This window comes from Pantherophis guttatus, chromosome 2, assembly GCF_059756535.1.
Source record: "Pantherophis guttatus breed Tessera chromosome 2, ASM5975653v1, whole genome shotgun sequence".
NCBI lineage: Eukaryota > Metazoa > Chordata > Lepidosauria > Squamata > Colubridae > Pantherophis > Pantherophis guttatus.
The window spans coordinates 35,004,697-35,024,175 of record NC_142064.1 but is presented as its reverse complement, the minus strand read 5'-3'; the positions used below and the strand labels follow the sequence as shown (position 1 = coordinate 35,024,175).

Genomic DNA, 19,479 nt, shown 5'->3' with positions numbered 1-19,479 from the left:
AGTGGTGAAAATTTTTAGATTTCATCACTGCCCCAAATCAATTTGAAAAACAGTTTGGAGAGAATTCAATTATAGTGGCAAACTGTTGAATTAATGGTAGACTTCCTATGCTTCAAATAGATTTCAACAGATCTCTTTATATATCTGTAAAAACAGAAGCCTTGAGCATCCTTGTTCCAAAAATAGCATAAAGTTAGTATATTGAAGACAGCCATGCAAGTGTTAATCTAGCTTTTATTATTAGAATCAAGCAGATAATTTACAAGTGTTCTGTAGATATTTGGAGAATTAGACCAAAAGAAATGGGTTTCAAATTGTTTTTCCTCCAGTTATAGCACACTAATTTATATTCCCATATTGCTGTCCAATTAAAATTGCTTAAGACTACTAAGTAATTTTGATATGCTTCTTTCAACCAGTCGTTCTTAAATAAAAGTATATTTTTGTGTATTTTAAAAATGTAATAATTAAAAGCTGAATAATAAATTTGCAATTATTAGTTTAAACCTCTTTGAATATTGATACATAACTACAGTTACATTTATTTCTTTAATCTAACAGTATATTAACTCTACACTTTTTTTTAAAAGAAATTTTGGCAGTGGGTTTTATTAATGAGGCTATTGATCGAGGAGATCCAATAAGAACAATAGAAACACTGCTACTTCCCACAGCAAAATTACAGAATATAAAAGAAGCAAATGCCTGTCATTATCAAGCAGTTTTGAATGATGCAAAAACATGCAAATGTCAGGTAGACAATTTTCAGTACTTTTTTCCCATTTTGTCAAAAGTTTTTATAATTCCTATATATATGCATTGCAATTATTTATTACAATATGCTGATGGCATCTCAGGAAGATGTAAATCCCCTAAAATCCCTCTCTCTCAAAATATAGACAAAACATTTTGTTTCTGCATATTCTGTGGAGTTTTGGGGTGCTAGAGAACTATGATGTCCTCAGCTTGACATTTTCAAAGATCTAATTGTCTTAACAATGAATTTGAAGCTCTGTTATGCATTGTTTAAAAACGATTATAGTATTTATAATATTTATGTTATTTGTATTTATAGTGACACAGTTTTAATGACATTCTTAGGATTGGATTTTTAAGAATTTGCACAATGGATTTGAGGGTTACTAACAAATTCCTTGCATCTTTGTGGATGTTACATTCTATAACAGAAAAATGCTTAGGTTAAGATTGTGATCTGAGATTGTAAACCCTGCTTTACACCCATGCCTATCTACATCTCATCATTCCTATCACCCATCTCCTTCCACTTATGACTGTATGGCTGTAACCTTGTGGCTGGTATCCTTAAGATTTATATTGACTGTTTCCCTATGACTATCATTAAGTGTTGTGTCTTATGATTCTTGATGAATGTATCTTTTCTTTTATGTACACTGAGAGAATATGCACCAAGACAAATTCCTTGTGTGTCCAATCACACTTGGCCAATAAAGAATTCTATTCTATTCTATAATGAAAAAATAATCATATAATATTGTGAAAGCATGAAAACTGTTGCACACTTATGAAATGTAGCTGTCCTGTAGCTTTTCCTGTCCTGTACACTTATGAAATGTAGCTGTCCTATCCTGCAGTCCTACGATGCAAAAGTAGTATCACTATCAATTTTTTATTTTCTTAACTACAGGGGTGTGTTACTGTAGGACCAGAGCAAAAGCTAATTTTTATTTCATTTATATTTAAATTTAGCTAACATATAGTTAATACGTTACATGCACAATAGTTTTTTTCTCCTCATGTCACATTAAAGATTATAATTTGATATGATCTATGGAGAGTGTCAGTCATCCAGATCATGGTTGTCGCATAACAGATAGATTAGTCTGAACTAATTCTTCCATTTCCTCATTCCCCCACCCCAACATCTAGCCAGAACTGATAAAGTTTCTTGGATGAGAAGCGAAACATCTTTTTCTTCTTCAAGGGGAAAAAACATAGTCCAGTTGCCTTTTAAAAAAGCACCTTTGGGACAATTTGGTATCTACAGTATTTTAGCTAATATTTGGGGGCATATTCAAAACATTTGAAAGCCACATCCCACTCTAGGTCTTAGATTATGCACAACTCTGGTTTATTATGTTTGCTATATCGTCTAGCTGCTATTATGTGAAGCAGTACATGTAATCTTCCAGTTTAGCAATGCAATTTGGGAAATGCCCATAAACCAGGAGCAACTAAGGCTGTACAAATCATTTAGAAGACTGATTTCCTTGTGACATGGCTGCATCGAACTTACCACTTGGCAAAGAATTTTGGGACTTACATCCTTCAAAGCTTGGTGCAGCTGGACTAACAGAATAACAGAGTTGGAAGGGACCTTGAAGATCATCTAGTCTAACCCCCTGTGGCACACAAAGGCCTTCCACTGGGATTCAGAGCATGAAAGGCTCTTAAAGTCTTCACCTTCCAAATGTGAAGCTTCGGTGCTTAAATGAAGCTTCGGTGCTTAAATGAAGTGTGTGCATGTATGTGTGTGTGTTACTACCTTGTTGATTTTTTAAAAAGGATTAAATACTAAGATTCATTAATAAATCTGATAATAGCATTCAAATTTAGCCAAGTAATCATTAAAACTAAACATTAAATCATAATGTAAAATATTTTTTGAGATTTGTTAGAAATATAACATTGCTTAAATTTAAAGAATCACTCATTGCTGCAGGAAAAAGTCCAGGGTTATTTATTTTTTGTTGTCAATTATGAAGATATGCTACAACCAAAACATGATCAAACCAAGCTAAAAGTGTAACTTTTAACCCTGTGAATGAAACTTTTTCCCCAGTGGTATAAATATGAATAGCTTTCAGTATTTGCATAAAATTTGATGTTTGACATTATAAAAATAGAAGTCTTAAATAGGTAATTTTGTCAAAAATGTATGTGTCTGTAACTTTTTCAAATATCACAGGAGACACGTGTCATGTTTTTTCTTCTTGAGCTATTTTAACCATGGTGAGATAAGTCTTGGTGTTATCATTGACTTTGGACATCAGGAAATAAAGAAAAGGATCAAGACAACTATTCAGGCTGCTTAGACATAAAGCAATCAGATAAAAGAAATATAAATTATCTTTAGAACTGTAATAATAATTCAGATGATGAGCAATCAGTATAACATTGCTGGGAGTATAACAAATAGCAAAAATGCTGAGGACAAGAAGACTAACTTTGACGTACCAGAACCACTTTTGTTCATAAGCCTGGAGTGTTTGAATAATGGAAATGTAACAAAAAATAACAATGCAAAGTGGAAGCATAAATCCAAATACTGCAAGGAAGATAAAGTAGTAGTGTTGGAAAAGGAGCATAGTTTCACAAACATTAAAAACATCATGGCAGGTAATGATATTTAGCTGGTCCAGATGATAGCTTTGTTTCATGATTATCAAAGGCAGCATATATAAAAAAACAACCGTCCATACCACACCGCAAGTTAAAGTAGCTAAGAACTTTTTAGGTAGAGTCCTGAAGGTAAATGGGTGAACAATGGCCATGTAACGGCTGATGCTGATACCAGTGAGAAGCAGGGTGGAGCAGTACGTATTTCCATAGAAGATGACAGTCACGATTCGACACATTGCTTCTCCAAATATCCAGTTATTGCCATTCAGGTGGTATACAATTCTGAATGGCAGCATTATACAGAAAAGGAAATCTGAAATAGCCAAATTTGTGTAGAATATGGCAGTACGGACTGATCTGATTCTGAAAAACAGCATCCACAGTGTTACGACATTGGCTGGTACTCCTATTAAGACAACAGCTATGTATATAGCCGGTAACATCTTCACACTCAGTGCGCTAGTAAGGTACTCCATGGTGATATTATTTACTTTCAATGATGAGATGTTGGATATTTCCATAGGACACTTTTCTTTTTTGTGATTGGGCTTTGTCAGTCCATCTGGGGTGGAAATAGGTATTGGCTCATACATGCCTTGCGGAGTGCCATAGAAAGTCTTAACTGGGAGTGATTTATCATGTTGAAAGTTCAAGCTGCTGTTGCCACACTTGTTTCCTAAAAATTGAAAAACAATGAAAATGTAAACTGTACAACAGAAATAAGCAGTGATATTTAAACGTTCCTTTCTCCATGAAGCAGATTTATTCCACAAGTATTAACAAGAGAGTGACATTTTTAAGTTAGTTTAAGAAAGAAAATAAGAGGAGTGGAAAAGTATCCTGTTTATCAAATAAGCTTTGTTTGTTCTGTATTATGTTGGGGAATAAAATTAGTTGTGTTTAGGATTACAACTTTAGACTATTCAAGTGACATTTAAGATGAAAGAAAGCTTTACTCCAGAACGTCATATCAGGTCATGATTTATACTAACTAACTGTAATATAGCAAGTATAAGTAACCTGCTGCAGTTCAGAAAGCTTATGCCTTTTAGTAAAATCTTGTTAATTTGAAATTTATGGGACAGTCTGCCGTCCAATAGATATCTACCTATCTATCATGTATAGCAAAAAAGAGCAACCTGCAGCTCTCAGCCAGGTTTCAAAAGTTCTTGATAAGAGTTATTTGCCCCTTCTTTAAGTCTGCTAGTCTGGAATGGGAGAAGGGGGGTAAATAATTCTTAGTGGAAAAGAAAGACATTGAAAGGCGGGGGAGGGAGGAGAATGAGAATTGGCTCCCTAAAAGTCCTGCAGTTGTCAATGGATTAAAGGTGGTCCTCGACTTATGATCACAATTGAGCCCAAAATTTCTGTTGCTAAGTAAGACAGTTGTTAAGTGAATTTTACCCCATTTTATGACATTTGTTAAGTGAAACTATTAAGTTAGTAACATGGTTGTTAAGTGAATTTGGCTTTCTCATCAAGTTTGCTTGTGAGAAGTTTGCAAAAAATCACATGACCTCGGGACAGTGCAAGCGTCATAAATATGAGTCAATTGTCAAACATCTGAATTTTGATTATGTGATCATGGGGTTGCTGCAATGGTCGTAAGTGTGAAAAACAGTCATAAGTCACTTTTTTCAATGCCGTTGTATCATTGAACGGTCACTGAATGAACTAGTGTAAGTTGAGGACTACCTGTATTCAAGAAGGAATGTAGCCCTTTATAAGAAAGAAAGAAATATTGTCCACCCCTGTGTAATAGAGTAGTTCTCAAATGGATGTAAGTATTTTTAAAAAAAAAAAACTATTTAGAACTATACTTACTTAATAAATAGCTGAAGTGCTTAAGAACAAAAGGTATGTTTATCCTTCTTTCTGAGAGTATTTACTTTTAAGTGATTGCTAATCCATGTGTAATGGGACATATCACTAAATGGTAATGCAGTGTTTTCTATCCAAGTCCCATGAATGAAAAAACATTAATTTGAAAGAGAAATCCATCTGATTTGAGACCTTGTTTAATAATCTATTTGAGCCTTCATGCTTGTTTTCAGACCTAATTGCTAACAAAATAATAAGGGACAAGGTACCGACACACAAAAACACAGATATCCTACCTTTCTGGCACAAACAGGAGGACAGATAGAACAATCCAGTTGTCAATAGGAGCCAAGTTTTCATTGTAGCAGTGATCAATTCTTAATTTTCTACAATAGGCATTTTAACTTGTAGAGTCTTTCTTAATCCCAATTTTAGTGAAAAGAGCTCAGCACATCAGATCTATTTACTCATCCTCTGTAGCAATTTTGCAGAAAAGAGCTGATTTGTCCTTTTTCTTGTAGTGAGAAGGGTATGATGCATCAGAATGCGGAAGTAGGCGTGACTGCTTAAACTTCCAATCAACACAGACAAGAATTAACTCTTGAAGTACTGTTAGTAGAGAGTGAAATAATTATTTTGTACAAATAGTGCCTGAATTTAAAAACATTTGTTTACATTTTACAGTGTCTCCTTACATTTTCATTGGAACATTACCAGACATGAAGGGCAAAAACATACAAAGCCTTCTGTTCTCTTCTAGTAGTTGACTGGATTTTTACAGTCCAGATTTGGTCACCCGATTTGGTAACCCTAATTTGCAACTGGAAAGAGAAGTCGTAGCTAGAGTCACGTAACATTATCTAGCAAGCAAACAATACATTTTAACACAATTGTATATGTCTGGGAGAATGAATTGCAGAATCAAATGGATTGTAAAAATAATTTTATAGCCTTTTAATAAGAAATTTGTTCTTGGCACAAAGGAAGAACAGACTGTTAAAAGAGGATGCAGTTCTTTGAACTGTAGATGCATCCATTGCTCGCATCCTTAGCTATGGAGCTGTATTCCAGTCTAGGAGCTGGTGTATATAAAATATTCTCTGAATTATCCTTAAGAAGCTAAAATATGCAAATAACTGAAAAAGAAAGAGATATAACTTGTCTTCCGTTTGGGAGACTTCTGTCTATATCAAATTTGCCTTAATTTTGGAATCGTCTTGTTATCTCGACTTTCTGTGGGCTAGTTCTGCCTTTCTTTTTCATACCCCTTGCTTAACTCCTTGTGCTGTTTTTGTCAGGGCTGAATGTGGCTACTTTACTTAACTGCTTCCAGTCAAGAATGAGGGGTCCTTAGTGCTTTTGGAGCTTGGTTGTTTTCTTGCAAATGTTTCATTACCTAATTAGTAGCATGAGTGATGTTATCTAATTTGGGTAATGAAACATCTACAAGGAACCAAGCTCAGAGGCCACCAAGGACCCCTCATTTCAACCCTGAGCTACAAATATTATTTATCGGTCCTTTCAAGAATCTTGAAGTTACAAACTAACTTTTCCTCTGGTATTTGATTCAGCTTCATGTATGTTTCATTCTGATGTTTTTCACTGAGAATACATTTTTAATATACATGCCTGCTATTTTAATTATTATAGCACCATACACTCCATGTTTTACATATGTTCAAATATATAAGTAGAAAATTAGAATATAAAAACTGAACATAACTCTCAATTATGGTTTTAAGAACAAAGTATTAACACATCAGACTAATACATCTTATCTGATACAGTAATGATAGTGTGACTTACATGAACTGAAAGCATAGTAATTGTTCTAGACATTCTGTACAATAGAGATAATTCAAGGTAAGTTGTGTTGAGAATTAATAGGTATTCTGGGAAGGAAAGGGAGAGAAGGCCTCCCTTTGCAATTACTGTATTTTTCACACTATAAGACGCACCTGACCATAAGATGCAGCTAGGTTTAGAGGAGGAAAACAAGAAAAAAAATACCAGGCAGAGCCTGAGAGGACCACAGATAGGTGTCCTCTCATGTGCCAGCTCTGCCTATTGACTCCTGCACTGCGGAAAAGAGACAGGAGAGGTGAGCAATTACAAAGACAGAAGAGGGGTTCAGTACTGTAAAAGGACCCTGTCGCCACAGCCCGGCTGCTATTCACCAAAGGGCCAGCACTGGTCCACTGTTTGGACCCCTGAGGTAATATACTTCATGGTCTGTGACGCAATATTCACTCCATAAGATGCACAGACATTTCCACCCACTTTTGGGAGGAAAAGTGCATCTTATGGAGCGAAAAATATGGTAATCCTTATCAGGCCTTTAATTTTCATAAGATAAATTCATACCAGTAGCCTCTTTTTAGAATAGCTTAATAATCTTGGGATATTTTGGTTGACCAAGTTAAGTTTTCAAAAATTGTAATCTTTAGTTTTATCTTTGTTTTAACCAGGAATCTCATGACAATTCATCCATGCTTTGGCTAGATGAAATTCAGAAAGGAATTGATGATGCTAACAGAAACTTGGAAGAGGCATCAAAATGTGAGAATTCATTTGAATCATTATATTAAGCCCTACTTCTTTTGCAGTCTCTATTAGATTTATAATTGACTTCAGCATGCATTCTCAAATTCATCTTCTATCTTGGAACATATTTTGGTAACTTGATTGTATGAAAGAATACTACTTAATGTGCAACATCTTGCAACAGATGTGAGCTTCTAAAATGATTTCACAATTTCACTTCAATGACCTCCTGAATTTGAGAATTGGGCAATCAGTGACTATTAGTCATTATGGCTATATACGCCCTACAAGCTATGTGTGGTTCTCAAAACGTGTGTGGAAAGATCATTTGGCATCTTAAACTTAAAGACTTCTTATAGACATTTATTTGGCCACTTTAGGAACAGGAAGCTGGATCATCTGAATGGTTATTATTTCAAGGCTGCAAAAATCTGGATAAATATCAGATGAGAACAAAAAGATACAGAAAACTTTTTTTTTTTTTTTTTTTTTGCTACTATCTAGTTGGTCTTCAGGATTTTGCAGTCCAGATTTGATAGCCCTGATCAAATGGGTCTTTAGAAAACAGAATTAAATAGATAAAAGGGAACAAAAATTGATCTTTAAGATCCCAAGTATATTGCTGATCAATTGAGAGCTAAACAAAAACAAATGTTTTGCTGGGAATCTGCTGAGCATGTAAAGACGTATGTCACAGTTTCCTATTAAACAAGTAAATGCCTGTTATGAATCTTGCTCAGCATTAATTAAAATGCTTACTACACTTGGCATTGATGTCATTCAGTTCATTACAATACTGCATATATTGCAGGAAACTACCTTTTATTTGTAAGCGATTAATTGATTATCTGAAATCATATAGATAAAATATTTGCTATGATAATTCCGAGAAGATGGCAGTGCAGGTTGTCCAGAGCCACAGGCATCATAAGGCAAGCACCCAGCCCCCTCAAGCTCCCAGGGCACCAGGACCGCACAATCTAGCCCTGCCCTGCTTTCCCAAGGGGGTGCCAGCTGTCTTTACCTCCTCCTCAAGGCTCCTGCTGCAGTTCTCACTCTCCTTAGCCAGGTTGCTCATGGTGTATGTGGGAGGGCAAAGTCCGTGGGTCACTCCGTCTCCATGCAAGGAGACCGAGCTTTGTGTTCTGTCCCCGTCTCACACACGCACACAAACAGATAGTCAGGGGTTAAATAAAACTGGCAGACAACAAATTCTTTCGATAAGAGGATTGGCAGCAACCCAGTAGCTGCTTGCCAAGAACTTTACTCATAGAGGGAGGGGTTGTTCCTCCGACAGATTTTTTTTTTTTTAATTTGATTTATATGCCGCCCTTCTCCGGAGACTCAGGGCGGCTTACAATGTGCTCAGCAATAAACCAAACAAGATACACACAGTTCAAGAATTGCCAAGTCCAGTCCATATTAAATCCAAGGCAGATAACGTTGTTTCAAAGATACAATGTGACTCGCTAGTAGTTAGTTTTGTCTGTCACAGAGTCTGAATGGCCACCTCACCCCCTTTTATCCCTTGTGGGGTGTGGTCCAGTGACTCAGCTTAATCTCTGGCACTCCTCCTTTTCTGCTGCTTACACTTGTCTCTCCGACGCTGGCGTGAATCCAGCCAAGACTTATCTCTGTCACTGTCCAACTGCGAGGAGATACCTGGCCCCTGACCAATCTCTTCTCCTTTGGGAGACACCTGAGGCATTGCCAGAGAGGAGGGTCCTGGAGAGGGAGGCCTGGCCAACTCCTCTCCTTCATGTTCGGAGCCTTCTCCCTCTGATAAGTCGGCCTTGGGGGTCGGAGTCACAACACTTTGTAACCAAAGCATTCTCAACAATAGAATGGGAGACCACCAGGAGAGGTCAGGTGGTGGAAACGGGGATGGTGAAAAGGCAGCAGAGCTGCTGGTGGCCGAGTGCTAAGGCAGGAGTTCCCTCAGACCCTCCCTCCCTCTCATTATAATCTTCATTCCTTCCTTCCTTCCTTCCTTCCTTCCTTCCTTCCTTCCTTCCTTCCTTCCTTCCTTCCTTCCTCCTTTTCTTTTTCCTTCCCTCTTCATTCTTTCTTCTTCCTTCCCCTCCTTCCTTCTTTTTCCTTCCTTGCTCTCTTCCCATTTTCCCATCTTTTTCTTTTTCGTTGTCTTTCCCTTTCTACTTTCCTGTCCCTTCTTGGATCCTCAAATGCAAAAGGGGAAACATTCCTCGATGCCTCCTTGCCTTGTGATCAAATGCCACTTTTGCTAGTAGTTTGTTTTGCTAGCACTCTGCCAGCCAAAATGTTTTTGGCTGCAACGGCCTCCTGCAGCCCTTTGCCAGTGAAAATGGAGCTTGGGGGCATGTGGCCCTCCCAGAGTCCATTTTCACTGGTAGAGGCATCATGGGCTGGACCTTTGCTGTTTCCAGGGTGGCCCTGCGGGCCAGATCTAAGCAGCCTGTGGACTAGATGTGGGCTGCGGGCCTTGAGTTTAACACCCCTGTTCTATGTGTAAAAGGGTGAAAGGGTGGCAAAATGATAAGCAATAAAGGTTCAAATGCTGTTTGTAATACCTTAAGACAGCAATTCATTCCTCTGTTTTTTGCTGAAAAATGAAGCCATGGACTTTGAAACTAAATATTTATATTCTTTGGGAGTTTTGTTCCCAATGCTCCAAGTCAAATACACTCCTAAGATGTTACAATCTGGAATGTAAACAACCAGTAAATACTTCGTATCTCAACTTTTATGCAATCATATAAAATGATAATCAGAAATTAATAGGATTTCTTGAGTGGGGAGGAAAAAGAACAAATATCAAACACAACATTAAAAATGAAAAATAAGTTGCCAAAATTTGAGTCTCTCAAATTTAAGAGGAGAAACTCTTGAGCTGAAGCAAGCAGTAGAGCCTTCTCAGTATCTTATATTATTTTAGAACACAAGAATAAGGAATTTCAAGGTTCCAACTGCCCTCCCTCCCTCCTCTTGACAATTATAGCTTCACCTAGAAAACCAGCACATCTGGGAGCTATCTGGAGAGAATCCCTTATCTTGATTAATTCTCTTTTCAGTGTGTGAAGGAATAATAAATACTGCTTTGTTACCTACATTCTGGAATGAGTTCAAGAGAGGCTGTGTACCATATGGTGCTTCTAAATGTGTAGATCAGAAATGTCAAACTTAAGGCTTTAGGACTGCACGTAGTCACTTGAAAATCTTGGATGTATTCCCCAGAACCCTTTCAATAGTTACCCTGAATTATAACATGTTACCTTGAATGTTTAATGTGACAGAAGGGCAGAACAATTAAATACTTAGAAAGTAATTGCATTAACTGTATTTAATTATAATGTATATTAAAGTAAGCTAAATGTAGCTTTTGTCACAGCCCATGTCTTTGCCTTGCATAGCCCTAGTTTATACTATAAATTTGGCCAAAGAAGATCTTTGTTCAGGGGTCAGTGTTATATACAGTTTCTTTCATGGCAATTTATCACCCAGATTTTCAGAATGTTTAATAAATGCTTCAATACATTCATATCAGTGGTGAGTTGCTCCCGATTTGGTCAGGTTCTTGCGAACTGGTAGTAACGGTGGTGGTAGGCTCCGCCCACCTGGCTGGAAGTCATAACGGACGACCTGCGCATGTGCAGAAGTGCGTGCACTCCTGTTGCGAACCGGTAGCGGAGGTAAGTAGAACTCACCCCTGATTCATATACATCTGTACCAGGGTTGGGTTCTACTTACCTCCGCTACTGGTTCGCAACGTGAGTGCATGTGCTTCTGTGCATGCGCAGATCATCCATGATGACATCCGGCCGGGTGGGCGGAGACTCCCATTGCCTTTACTACTGGTTCGTAAGAACTGGACCGAACTGGGAGCAACCCACCACTGATCTGTACATATTCATGCACAAAACACGCTCCCATTTAATTTTATATGTTCAAATTACATTTGTAATAAAATCAAATTAGTCTTGGAAACTAATGTGCAAATTTAAACTTTCTCATTGGTTGACATGAATTGGAGTAAAAAGTCACCACCATCCTATATTAATCTATAATGTTGTGTATCCTTTTCAACCCTTGCCATGTCATGCCCACCCTACCCTTCTTGACTCTCCCCGCACTCCTATGCTCTCCCTTGCTCCCTCTTCCACCTGGCAGCAGCCACTTACCTGTCTTGAGCTTGGGACTTTCAACTTTCTATCAGTTTCCCTACTGACTTTGGTTGTGGGAAGTCAGCAGGAAGTTGCCTCTCCTAACTCCCATAGGATTCATTTAACAATGACAACTGTGACTGCAGGAATTGCCATAGCCCTTTACAACTGCATTGCTTAGCAATGGAATTTTGATCCCAATTGCCACCGTAAATCGAGGACCACATATAATTTAGTAGTATTGATTCTCTCTTTAAAAAGGCAGACAACCTTTAATATGGGAGTTGGGAAGTGCAGAAAGAAAAAAAATTGCAGATTGCCTATTCTTCATGTAAGATGTGGGAAATGTTCAGTACTAATATTTCGTTGATTCTACTCCTTAGTGGCTATTGGAATATGTATGGTAAACCAGTGTTTAGAAAAAGGTGATTCTGCATCGATCATCACAATTTTACAGTCACCTAATTTCAATCTGAAAGCTGTTCCAGAATGTGCTGAAATCTACTATGAACATTTGCAGGAAGCTAAGAATTTAAAAACCAAAGGTATTGTTGTTTGTGCCATTTTACACAGTATAGGAAATGTTTAATGCTCCTGAGGTACTCCATCACTCTACTTCTTTAAATATTTCATTACACATTTGTTGAAGATAGATCATGTATTTGCTGGCCTTGAAACAAGTTGAGGCCAGGAGTATGACTCAAAATATTTATTGAAGGTTTTCTGGATGCTTTGATTTAATGAGTGCCAAATGGTAATTCAGCATAATTTGTTCCTTTAAAGTCCTGATTGAACTGAAAATTAAAGAGATTTTTTTTACATGCCTCTGAAGCTGTTCCATCTGAACTATCTTTCAGAAAGGCTCACTCTGGCTTTGTATTCTATAATACATTTGTTCCTATCCATTTTCATTTCTGTGTTATTGCCCACAAATTGCATATGTTTGCATACTTTCTGTGCGAGGTATTTGAATGATGATCCTATGGTGGAGAAACTTTTCTTGCTGTTTAAACAGGAACTGTGTTATTGGATCAATCAGTGAGTCACCAATCCCAACATCCGGTGTTATCTGTGACTGGTTTACTTCCCCTGAAAGATCAGGGACAAGTAGTAGAAAGCAATAATACAAACGAGCTCATATTCTCCATTGTGGGTAGAGACAGCAGCCAGGATGGGTTGTGCTCGTCTGTTCAGGTTTAGCAACATTGAGGTAAATTCTTTTGCACTTGCAGAAAGAATTACAGAAGAATATGCATGTATCCATGCAAATACATACACAGAGATGCCTTATTAGTTTTGTTACTGGGTGGTAATAAAAAAAGCCCCCATTGATGCTTTGTACATTTATCTCTTCCCTCAAAACGTGATTTGTGGAAGTTTTGTAACATACCATTGGTCAACAGGGACCTTACTCCCAATTTTTCTAATGAGAGATCCAATTCTTCATTCTGTCTTATCAATTTGTAGAGTGGATCAAGTTTTTGTGCCAAGAAAAATATTTTATATATTGTATTTTTTTCTTAAAGTATAAGATAGAGATATCTTATACATTTATGTGTTTCGGCAACATGTAACCAATAAAATATTGCTTTCAACATGTTTAGAACCTGATGAAGGCCCATGGATTAAATTTTTAATTCAAGATAGTTATGATTATTATTTCAATGAAGAAAGCGGAGAGGGTACATGTACTCCTCCTGAAGGAATTACTCCCAAAACATCCTGGCTCACTGGGGAAGAGATTCAGGTAAGATGTTGTAGAAACAAGTTACTAGGAATAAGAAGTGGAGGCGAATACAGGAGTGATCAAAGGATGAAATGCAGTACAAATAGAATGATGTATTACTATATTACTTGTTTGCAGTTTTAATTGGATTTGAAGTAAGATATTTCTATTTTATGTTACTATATTTAATCTTATTGGTGCAATGTTATATTTTGTGAATAATTATTAAATAATAAGAAATTCTGCTGTCACTGCCATAGGCACCCTCAGGAAAAAAGAGCTCCAGTGTAATGCAGTGGTTGTTGATATAGCAGTGGGGTAACTCAAGTTCTAATCCCTCCTCAGCTTCAGAAACTCATTTGGTTATTGTACTTCAGATTGATGATTCAGTATCAGACCACCCAACCATAGGATTTTTGGTGTAGGGAAAAAGAGGAAGAAGGAATGCTATTTACATCACCTTGAGCCTCTGAATGAAAAACAGAACATAAATATAATCAGTTAATCAATCAGTCAGTTACTGTGGGTTACAAAGATAAAAATGAAAATAATTATGACCTGATATTTAACAGTTTCCATTTAATATTGCTTATTTTAATAAGCTTATTTCCAAAATAATGCTTATTTTGAAAAATATTCAAAAGAAGAAGCTAAAAAATAGATTAAAATATAGTCTATATAAATTTGGTCAGTTTGGGTGGAAAGTGTAGTGTAGTTAACTGCTGAAACAATATGGATTTTGCTGAGTTTCTTATGTTTTGGCTGTCTCCTTAACATTTATTTTTCTTGTAGAAAATTGTCAGTGAGATTACATCAAATTATAATAGAGAACAACTATGGTTTGCAAATGAGGACCTGATCATTCAGCTGCAAGCTAAAGCAAGGGGATTTTTAGTCAGAAAAAAATATAAAGAAAGAAAAGCATACCTCCAAGCTCAGGAGCCATCAGTGATAAAAATACAGGTAGTATGCATCTAGTATTGAATGACTAATAACCTAATGAAGAGTATTAACAAATACAGCACCTATGTTCCCTCTTTATGTTTTCCAACACTCCAACATCTCAGTACAGATAAGGCTTTCTTGTAAATATGCAATTAATGGCTGCAATTAAAGTTTTGTTTTTAATAATTAAATCAGGGATGGAATATAGCCTATGAAGATAAAGTAGTTTTATCAGGGATATATAACAACCATCTTAGTCCATAAACTTGCCTTGCCAAAAATAGATACTTACTATTTTTGCAGTGTGATATATATTCTATGCTGTACATTGTGTAGCAAATGAAAAGCAATTATTACAACATATATTTTAGTGGCCAATATTGTAAGATTTATTCCATTTGGAATAACAAAATAGAAAACTAAAATAAAGCTTACTATAAATGATTGTTAGAAAGCATGTTTGCTCTCACATTTTAATAGCAGCACATTTCAGTATCCCTTCTAGAGCACAATACAGATTTTTATCTGAAAAAGAAAAAAATGTCCATTCTGAAATTTGCAAGTCAAAGAACAGACAGCATGGCAACTTCGCTATGCTTAGAGATGGTTTGGAATTCATTTAGTATTAGCTATATTGCTAATACATCTTGTGTTTTAAATAAACAGGCATTTTGGAAAGGGTATAAACAAAAGAAAAATTATTCGGAAAGACTTCAGATGTTGCAGAGAAATGTTGCCTCTATTACCAAGGTAAATATATCTTGTACATAGTGAATTACAAAGCTAATTTCAGGATGATGTATTCTTGTTATTGTCCAGTGGCTATGGCCTAATAATCTCTCTGATTTCCTACATTTTAATTGGATACATCTGAATTGTTTCAACTACTTAAAAAAAATATATTGTAAATGTGACAAGTATTCTGCAGCTTGTAACACCTTTGTAGTTGCCCAGTGAAGCAAATGCAATGAAGTCACTGATGAAATGTCAAAGATTGGACAAATTGGGCAAGAACAAGTTTAATTATGCCTGTTAAAAAAGTAGATACCAGTCATCTGAGTGCTTTTCATTGAGAATTTGTATAATTGTGCAAATGGAACTGTGGAAATCTCATTTGAGATTTGAAGCCAGATGTGATGCATTGGGCTTGGAGGCTGAATGAAGAAAATTTGCACTGGCTTAAGGGCAATGAAGCTATTTCTTGTTCATGTCTTAATGTGAGATGTGACACATAGGCATAGAACATTATATTCCAACTAATAAAAATAAGATGCTAATAAAAACTAACAATATGCTAAAAACAAAAATATTTAAATATTGATCATGTAAATATTTCTTAATTTTTTAACTTTCAGATTCAGTCATGGATCAAAATGTGGTTAGCAAGAAGAGCATACAAAAAACGAATACAATATTTCAAAGATCATGTAAGATTTTTCTCTTTTTTGTTCTCCTGATTAATAGTTAATTGCTTACAACAAATTTCTTTATCTTTATCTTTATCTTTTATTAGATTTATATACCGCCCTTCTCCTTTCGGACTCAGGGCGGTGAACAGCCAAAATAAAAACATTATTACACAAAAGTTAAAATAATTTTAAAAATAATTGAATGAAATTTGGCCCATAATTTAAAACATTTCAATTAAAATCAGTATCAAACTTTAAAACCAACATAAAATCAGGCCAGCCCGGCTAACTGAAAAAAATAAGTTTTAAGGGCCCGACGAAAAGTCCGGAGGTCTGGGATCACTCGTATCTCTGGGGGTAGATCGTTCCAGAGGGTAGGTGCCCCCACACAAATTTCATATTATCCCAATGTCTTTCGACAGAAGAAAGAGAAAATTAATAAGACTATTATGAACAATATCAGTAATATACCATGAGAATACAAACTACAAAAGATATTTGCAGCCAGTTTGTTTCCTGGGTAACAGTTGTAAACATACTGTATATATTATGTTTGTTTTTTTTGCAGAATGAAGAAATTGTAAAAATTCAAGCATTCCTTAAAGCAAATAAAGCTAGGGAAGATTACAGAATATTGAGTAAGTACTGCAGCTCTACTTTTCCTTTTTATCTAATACCAATAAAGATGTTGGGTGTTCTAAAAGCTGCATGATCAGGATAATGGACTCTTGATTCAGACAAGATATGTATGGTGCATTTCTCCAGCAGAATGGTGCCTTGTCTGTCCTGGAGGGGTCTGCACTGGCCCTAAAGAATCAGGTTCATAGTTCGGGAGTGATCCATTACCGTCACTAGAGGCTCATAGAGCAACTTTTATTCATCAGCTGGTTTCCCAACTGCAAATCTACCTGAGACTATTTTGCAAAATTGTTCATTCTCAGTTATTCAATGTTTTTAATTTTTAAAGTCCTAACTGGCCTATGGATCAAGTTACCTGAAGGAATACCTTCTTCCATGTGTACCTACCCAGATTTAAGATTATCTAATGAGGCCTTCCTCAAGACTCCTAAACAAAGGAGAAGAGGTGGCCCTCTACAATGCAAGAGCTTTTTCTGTGATGTCATCTTATTTATGGAATTCCCTCCCCACAGAGACTTGAGTTAGGGGCACCCACATTAGTATCATTTTGGTGCCAGGTAAAAACTTTATTTCCCCAGGCTTTTAAATTGTCTTTCAGTTCATATTCTTTTAGTTTTTGAATATTTCCTATGCTGTTGCCTAGATTACATGGTGTTTTCTTTTGTATTTTATGTAATTGTGTATATGTTTTTATTCTGATTATATATTCTTAGTATGCTTAATTAGAAACTGCCCAGAGAGCTTCAGCTTTTGAGCAGCTTAACTTTTTAAAAATAATAAATAAAATCATGTTTTAAATAAAAGTTTTTTTGACTGCCAGGTACCGTTTGTTTAGAACTGAATGCTGTAATTTTTAATTTGTCTATTTCATTTATAGCTAGTTCTGCAAATCCTCCTTTGAATGTCTTGCGCAAATTTGCTCATCTCATGGATCAGAGTGATTTAGATTTTCAAGAAGAGCTAGAAGTTACAAGACTAAGGGAAGAGGTGGTCACCAATATCCGATCTAGTCAACAGTTGGAAAAAGATTTGAACTTAATGGATATTAAAATAGGATTGCTAGTTAAAAACAGAATAACATTGCAGGTTAGTGAACATAATGTTTTCACAACTATAGTAATTAAAATCAGGTTTGCTTTTTTTTTTCTCTTCTTTTTATTGCATGTTTTTATTTGCCCTTTAGCCTGTAAACTTGTGTCCTGGGACTTGATTTCATGCAAGTAGTCTGAATATTAAAAATTCTCTGAAATAGTATTGTTTATTATGTGTTGTTATTATACTTATAAATATTGGTTAATAATTTCCTGACAAGGGTAATTGCAAGATCTCTCTGGTTTTCCAGAGAATTCCAGAAATAAATACATCTGTAAGTAAGAAAGACTGTAAACATTTCTACCTTTGCTTCTGGGTTCTTTTTTGTTAAAAATGCAGGACCAACAATTGATCAGCAATTCTTCTTGATCAATCACAAAGACAGAGATGTTATTTGATCTTAAATAAGTATCTAGAATATTTATCCATTAAACCTTATTGTATGCATCTATAAGTGGACTTCAGATGCAACAGACAAAATTTTGGTCTGGACTTCACTCCAAATAGTCAGTTTTAACTTTGCAGTCAATTTCTGAAACAATCCAGATAACTGACATAATTTAGTTGTATCAATTACATTATTAGTGTAATGACAGAAATATAAATTGACATGGTTGACATAATTTCTTAAATTACATATCTGCCCTGATTACATAATTAATGCAAGTTATGTAAATTACATCAATTTACATCCATTTGAATTTAATAGACATTCAGTTTCACCAGGCTGTCTGAGAATACCTGTCTTAGTTTTTGCCAGATTTGCTGCCATGAGGTTTTACATTTTTAACATTATTTTCTAATTGAAAATATTGTTGGGAGGGGTTGGGAGTTGGCATGCTGAAGAGAAGCATCTTCCACCATCCATGCTTATTCATAAGGCCTCAAATGTGTCTTATAAATTTTCTTAAATAATGCTAACCTGTCAGGGGCAAAAAAGGCAAAGTACTGGTAAGGGACAATAACATTTTGTTAAATTGGTTACTTGTACCTTCTTGCACTGACAAGATATGTTAACATTACAAATGGGCTCAGCAAGCTTCAAGTTTAGAAACCCAAGAGTTATTCTATCTCTTCCTCTTCTCAATTGCCAGATTTTATTTAAACAATCTCTCATAATAAATTGTATTTCTGTTGCTGGGGATTAGAGTCAAGCCATTCTCTAAGCACTAAATCTCTTCTTTTTCAGGGATGGATATATTTTTGTCATAGTGGTTTTATTTTTGTAATAGATTAGGTACTCATAGCCATACTACAAATTTTTCTCAAAATGCTAAACTGAAATGAATTTGACTGTAATAGCAAACTTTAATATCTACCAAATATCAGATTTGAAGTGTTGGCATGGCTTTCATTTTTCAGGATGTTGTGTCACATAGCAAGAAGCTGAACAAAAAAAGCAAAAACCAGCTGCAAGAGATGGTAACTGGGGAAAAGCAAGGCATCAAAGGCTTGAGCAAAGAGAGGAGGAAAAAACTGGAAGCCTATCAACACTTGTTTTACCTTCTTCAGGTAAGTAATCAGTGACTGAGGACTTACAATGCAGACGATCATAGATGTCCTTTTATTGGCTGTGGCAGTAACAGTTTTTGAAGCCAAACCAATTCAAATCAATTTGAACAAACCTCGTAATCCCCTGATTATAAGGTATAATGGTTATAAGAGAAATGGTTGTATGTTGAGAACTAACACAAAGTGAAAAGATTGCTAGAGTACTGCATTAGTTTAACACAATATATTTTATGTCAATAGTGCAATTATGATAATTTTGATTTCTAGTCTA

General features: G+C 35.8%; 2 protein-coding genes across 7 annotated transcripts in view; one reads left to right on the top strand and one right to left on the bottom strand.

Moving 5' to 3' along the window:
* Positions 1-19,479, top strand: part of IQGAP2 (IQ motif containing GTPase activating protein 2) — a 127,978-nt gene that overhangs the window by 87,437 nt on the left and 21,062 nt on the right. For all 6 annotated transcript variants that reach the window (XM_034441098.2, XM_034441095.2, XM_087885771.1 and 3 more), the window contains 10 exons: positions 591-754; positions 7,671-7,761; positions 12,269-12,430; positions 13,490-13,632; positions 14,404-14,574; positions 15,223-15,306; positions 15,912-15,983; positions 16,534-16,603; positions 17,482-17,690; positions 19,059-19,208. In XM_034441098.2, the coding sequence (XP_034296989.2) occupies positions 591-754; positions 7,671-7,761; positions 12,269-12,430; positions 13,490-13,632; positions 14,404-14,574; positions 15,223-15,306; positions 15,912-15,983; positions 16,534-16,603; positions 17,482-17,690; positions 19,059-19,208 (1,316 nt within the window). The remainder of the gene's footprint in view (positions 1-590; positions 755-7,670; positions 7,762-12,268; positions 12,431-13,489; positions 13,633-14,403; positions 14,575-15,222; positions 15,307-15,911; positions 15,984-16,533; positions 16,604-17,481; positions 17,691-19,058; positions 19,209-19,479) is intronic.
* F2RL2 (coagulation factor II thrombin receptor like 2) lies at positions 1,397-7,271 on the bottom strand. The gene is made up of 2 exons (XM_034441100.2): positions 5,499-7,271; positions 1,397-4,057 (listed from the first exon to the last, which is right to left on the bottom strand). The coding sequence occupies exons 1-2, from the start codon at positions 5,560-5,562 to the stop codon at positions 2,958-2,960; spliced, it is 1,164 nt and encodes a 387-aa protein (XP_034296991.1). The 5' UTR covers positions 5,563-7,271; the 3' UTR covers positions 1,397-2,957.

Coding starts and splice junctions, on each gene's coding strand:
- F2RL2 (XM_034441100.2), bottom strand. CDS start 5,562: ATGAAAACTTGGCTCCTATTGACAACTGGATTGTTCTATCTGTCCTCC. Junction 4,058..5,498: donor CTCCTGTTTGTGCCAGAAAG/GTAGGATATCTG, acceptor TTCAATTTTTAG/GAAACAAGTGTGGCAACAGC.